This window comes from Vicia villosa, linkage group LG7 (genome assembly GCF_029867415.1).
Source record: "Vicia villosa cultivar HV-30 ecotype Madison, WI linkage group LG7, Vvil1.0, whole genome shotgun sequence".
NCBI classification, from domain to species: Eukaryota; Viridiplantae; Streptophyta; class Magnoliopsida; order Fabales; family Fabaceae; genus Vicia; species Vicia villosa.
This window is the reverse complement of record NC_081186.1, coordinates 3,766,936-3,772,840: the sequence shown is the minus strand read 5'-3', so window position 1 is coordinate 3,772,840 and position 5,905 is coordinate 3,766,936. Positions and strand designations below refer to the sequence as shown.

General features: G+C 34.7%; 1 protein-coding gene across 1 annotated transcript; it reads left to right on the top strand.

Annotated features, from left to right (window-relative positions):
• Positions 1–590: 590 nt before the first annotated feature.
• LOC131616903 (serine/threonine-protein kinase AGC1-7-like) lies at positions 591–3,030 on the top strand. The gene is made up of 4 exons (XM_058888349.1): positions 591–926; positions 1,047–1,113; positions 1,274–1,983; positions 2,126–3,030. Exons 2-4 carry the CDS (start codon positions 1,081–1,083, stop codon positions 2,985–2,987), a joined length of 1,605 nt encoding a protein of 534 aa, XP_058744332.1. The 5' UTR covers positions 591–926; positions 1,047–1,080; the 3' UTR covers positions 2,988–3,030.
• The last annotated feature ends 2,875 nt before the right edge of the window (positions 3,031–5,905 follow it).

Sequence of the window (5,905 nt, the reverse complement as noted above, 5' to 3'; positions counted from 1 at the left end):
GATACCGGACTAATACCTTTTTTGGATCTGCCCTACCCTTTTGCTTTGAGACTATCATTTTATAATAATAATAATTATTGATATTATGGTGAAAATGTTTTGAAACTGTTCTATTATTATATTAGTATTGCCTCTTCAAATACATTATTAATTTATTTTTAAATTAAAAATGAAAAATTTATTGAATAATACTACGATTGTTCAATAATTGTTTATCTCTTGAAAGAGAAATTAATTAATTAAAATTAATAAAATTTTATATACATTAATATAGTCATACTTTTTTTAAGAAAACTAATTTATCGGCTTGCCCTTACTAGCCCTGATCAAGTACACGTGACATGGAGTTAAGCTTTGACTGTGATGATAACACTATACTATGCCCTGAATGTGATGTGGATTCATCTAGAGATTTACCAAAATCAAAACCACTATTTTTCATAGAGAATAAAACGCCTATCCATCCGTATCTTCATGACCATTTCTTTTTCTCCATCTCTCTCCCTCTCCTTTCATGAATGCATGTTTAGTTTCCTCATTAACACATTCATAATTTCATATACTATTAATTTTCTATTTATAGATATAAATGTATGATATCCAACTTTTGGCTTTCTTATCATCTTTAATCCTCTCAATTACTTCATCCACTGTTTGTGATCTCTGGTATTGGTCCAATAAAAAACTAGCCAATTTCAATATCCATTTCTCATCTTCTGCATAACCATCACAATCATCTTCATATATATTTCTCTATTTTTCTTTTCTTTCTTTCAATGTTTTAAATTTCAAACAAAAGAAAAAAGATTTCTCTTCATTATTAACCACATGCAAAGAAAATATTATCATTAAATTCTTTAGTCATCATTCTCAGATATATCTTATAACAAGTTATCAAGTTTTGCAGATATATTTTTTAATTTCAGGTTTGTCCTGCATTCCATAAATAATTAACATACATTTTTGCTGGATCTAATAATATGGTGTAATTGAATGTAATATTTCCTATTTATTATTATATTAACTTATTTCATATGATGTTGCAGAAATTCCTCCTGAGGGGTGTTATAGAGTTATCCAATGATGGCGTCAAAGCCTATCAACATTCCTCATGTAAGAAAATTTCATGCATGTATCTTGGAATTTCAAAAGCCATAATTTAGTCCTAATAATTAAAATCTCATGTAACAGACAAACTAATTATTTATTACAAAGTGATTATCCAAATTCAAAACCTTCTATCTTACACGTTATTATTATTAAATAAATGCAGAGGAGTACCAATAGTTTATCAGAAAAATCTCACAAGACAGATCCAAGTTGTGCAAATGATCACACAGAAAATGATGATACCAGAAAGGTGAATAACCAAGAAGCAATTGAAAACAATGAAAAGAAAACTACAAGTAAAGATTCATCATCGTCATCATCATCATTTTCACCATCTATGCCTCAAAAGTTAGAAACACTAATGAGAAACTTGTCTGAATTTTCCACTTCTCCAAGACAAAATCCAAGAAGAATGGTTTCAAAGAGTGCAGCAAGTTCACGTAGTGATAGTTTAGATAGCACAAGTAGTTCACATAATAAGCCACACACAGGAGGCGATGTGAGATGGGATGCAATCAACATGGTTTCAAAAGGGTCAAATTGTAGTCTCAACTTCAGTCACTTTAGGCTTGTGAAACGTGTTGGTTATGGTGACATTGGAAGTGTTTATCTTGTTGAGCTTAAAGGAACAGGAACATTCTACGCCATGAAAGTTATGGATAAGGCTTCCCTTGCTAGCAGAAACAAGCTTCTTAGGGCACAGACTGAGAGGGAGATTCTTGGACTTCTTGATCATCCTTTCTTACCAACCTTGTATTCTTATTTTGAAAATGAAAAGTATTACAGTTTGGTTATGGAGTTTTGTAGTTGTGGTAGTTTGCATTCACTCAGATTGAAGCAACCCAATAGGCATTTCACTGAAGAGGCTGCAAGGTTAGTTACTGCATTTTCAGTTCAATGAGACTTGTAGAGCACGAAAACCTCTAATAAAATGCGTGTCTGTGTCTGTGTCTGATATCTATCTCACAATAAAAAATTAGTATATGCTAATGAATGAATTTGTTGTGTCATGTAGGTTTTATTGTTCAGAGATTCTATTAGCACTGGAGTATCTCCACATGTTAGGAATAGTATACAGAGATTTAAAACCAGAAAACGTTCTAGTCCGGGACGAAGGCCACATAATGCTATCCGATTTCGACTTATCCCTCCGTTGTTCTGTTAACCCTACGCTCGTAAAATCCTCCTCCGCACACGTAACCACCACATCCATGGGAATCCTAGATGACGAAAACGTTGTCCAGGGTTGCATGCAGCCATCAAGTTTCTTCTTCCCGCGGATCCTCCCCTACAAGAAAAACAGAAAATCAAAATCAGATTTCGGTCTCATAGGCGGCCGTCTTCCAGAACTAATGGCCGAACCAACGAATGTCCGATCAATGTCGTTCGTTGGTACTCACGAGTATCTCGCCCCGGAGATCGTCCGCGGTGAAGGACACGGAAGTGCAGTTGATTGGTGGACATTTGGGATATTTTTATACGAGCTTATATACGGAACAACACCGTTTAAAGGTAATGGAAACCGTGCTACACTTTTTAACGTTGTTGGACAGCCATTAAGGTTTCCTGAACATCCTTCAGCTAGTCCAGTTGCACGAGATCTTATTAGAGGGTTGTTGGTGAAAGAACCTCATAAGAGAATTGCTTATAAAAGAGGTGCAACTGAGATTAAACAACATCCATTTTTTGAAGGGGTTAATTGGGCTTTGATTCGCAGTTCTAGTCCTCCTATTATACCTGACACGTTTGATTTTAGTCAGTATCTTAGTAAAGAAGCTGTTGTTGTGGCAGCTGCTGTTGATAAGAAGGTTGTTGATAAAAATGATGATAGTAAGATGAAGCATGATTCTTCTTACGAAGATTTTGAGTATTTTTAGGTTTCTAGATTTTGTTCTTTTATATAAAGAGATTTTGAAAGGTATCTAGGATCAATAAACTTTAACTTTGTATATATATCTTCTTCTTTTCTTTATTTATATCATATCTTTGTATCTTTTCAGAGTTAACTTTCTTATTCTTATTAATACATGTATTCACTTTTAAATGCGACAATTATTTGGAATAGCAGAAACAACATCAACAACAATAAAAGTAATGAGAACAATCTTTTATAGTCTAACTAATAATCAATAAGGTAGGGAGTGAGTCAAACTGATTTCATATTGGTTCAGCTCGGCTTGATAAAAAATGGATTAGTTCGAAACTTCACTTAGTCATGATTTAATAACTCGAATCAAATGAACAAAAAAAGACAAATTTTAACTAATGGCCGTATAGGAATATTGATGGATTACCATGTGAAGAGCAAAAAGGTAAGAATATTATGAGCTATTTTTATTTCAATATGAGATTATTCAAGGATTAGCACGTGAAAGCCAACCTATTCCACTTGATTTAACTATTTGGGAGGTAGGTTGTCCCAAAGGTTAAAAAATGGATATTATATGGTTTTGGTTTTATAGGATTAAAATTTGATGTGAACCAATAATCTTGAATTTAATTGAGGACATATATTTTTAATCAATCAAATATTATGATTCAATGTCACGTCACTTTTTTATTTTATTTTATTTTAAAATAAATTAAAAATTTAATACAAATTGTGTTACAGGTACCGGTGCCCAACGAGTATCAAAGAATTTATTAAATTTTATCAGAGTATACTACTAGATCATGTCCATTTGCATTTAAGAAAACAAATATAAAACAAAAATTGATTTAGTGATTAAGTGTTATTCCGATGCCAAATAGAAAATTGGTGATGTGTAGAGGTAGAGTCCTTTTAGTAGGTGGTGCAGACCTCTAATGTGGTGGAGTGAGGTATACTTGTAAAGTTAGTACTGTTAGAACAAGATTTGTTCTGATCAATTATCTTAGTTTTGATGATAACAATAATATGAATTTTGCTTAAGATAATATGGTACTCTAATCCAATGCAATTTCCTTTTCAGGAAATATATAAAGAGTACGCATAATTCAGCGCTCAGAAGCTTTGTCTCAAATGGTTCAGCATGCAACATCAGAACATGGTCTGGCAAGACATCAGAAGATGGTCGAAGCAGAATCAGAACATGGGTCTATGGAAGCATCAGAAGAACATGAGATCAGAAGCACTGAAGTTCTAATGGTATCACGCTCAGAAGCACTTCAAGGTCAGAAGATCAGAAGATGCTTTGCACCAAGCTGTTTGACTCTGATGATATTCAAACGTTGTATTCACAAACATCAGATCAGAAGGAAGTACAAGTGGCAAGCTACGCTGACTGACAAAAGGAACGTTAAAAGCTATTATAGGCTACGTCAGTAGACACAGCGTGAACAAGGCTCGAGGTAGTTGACAAAAGCGTATAACATTAAATGCGATGCTGTACGGAACACGCAAAGCATTAAATGCATTCAACGGTCATCTTCTCCAACGCCTATAAATATGAAGTTCTGATGAGAAGCAAGGTTAACCATTCTGCACAAAACAACGCCTATTAACTTGCTGAAACTCTGTTCTACTCAAAGCTCAGAATCTTCATCTTCATCAAAGCTCACTACATTGCTCTTGTAATATATTAGTGAGATTAAGCTTAAACGTTAAGAGAAATATCACAGTTTGTGATTATAGCTTTTAAGAAGCAATTGTAATACTCTTAGAATTGATTACATTAAGTTGTAAGGAACTAGAGTGATCGTGTGGATCAGAATACTCTAGGAAGTCTTAGAGGTTATCTAAGCAGGTTGTAACTAGAGTGATCGTGTGGATCAGTATACTCTAGAAAGTCTTAGAGGGTATCTAAGCAGTTGTTCCTGGAGTGATCAGTGTGTGATCAGAAGACTCTGGAAGACTTAGTTGCTGACTAAGTGGAGAACCATTGTAATCCGTGCGATTAGTGGATTAAATCCTCAGTTGAGGTAAATCATCTCTGCGGGGGTGGACTGGAGTAGTTTAGTTAACAACGAACCAGGATAAAAATAACTGTGCAATTTATTTTTATCTGTCAAGTTTTTAAAGCTACACTTATTCAAACCCCCTCTTTCTAAGTGTTTTTCTATCCTTCAATTGGCATCAGAGCGCCGGTTCTAAGGTGCAAGCACTTAACCGTGTTTAGAAAAGATTCAGGAAGAGAAAAACGCTTCAGTAAAAGATGGTTGATGAAAGTGAAAAGTCTACACCTGCATCTACATCTGGCTCTGCTGAGCAACACAACGGTAACAATGGTTATACTAGACCGCCGGTATTTGATGGTGAAAACTTTGAATACTGGAAAGATAAACTGGAAAGTTACTTTCTTGGTCTAGATGGTGATCTATGGGATCTTCTGATGGATGGTTACAAACATCCAGTAAATGCCAGTGGCGTAAAGCTGACAAGGCAAGAAATGAATGATGATCAGAAAAAGCTTTTCAGGAATCATCATAAATGCAGAACTGTTTTGCTGAATGCTATCTCTCATGCTGAGTATGAGAAGATATCTAACAGGGAAACGGCCTATGACATATATGAGTCTTTGAAAATGACTCATGAAGGAAATGCTCAAGTCAAGGAAACTAAAGCTCTAGCTTTAATCCAGAAGTATGAAGCCTTCAAGATGGAGGATGATGAAGACATTGAAAAGATGTTTTCAAGATTTCAAACTCTTACTGCTGGATTGAGAGTTCTTGACAAGGGATACACCAAGGCTGATCACGTAAAGAAGATCACCAGAAGCTTACCCAGAAGATGGGGTCCTATGGTGACTGCATTCAAGATTGCAAAGAATCTGAATGAAGTTTCTCTGGAAGAGCTTATCAGTGCCTTGAGAAGTCA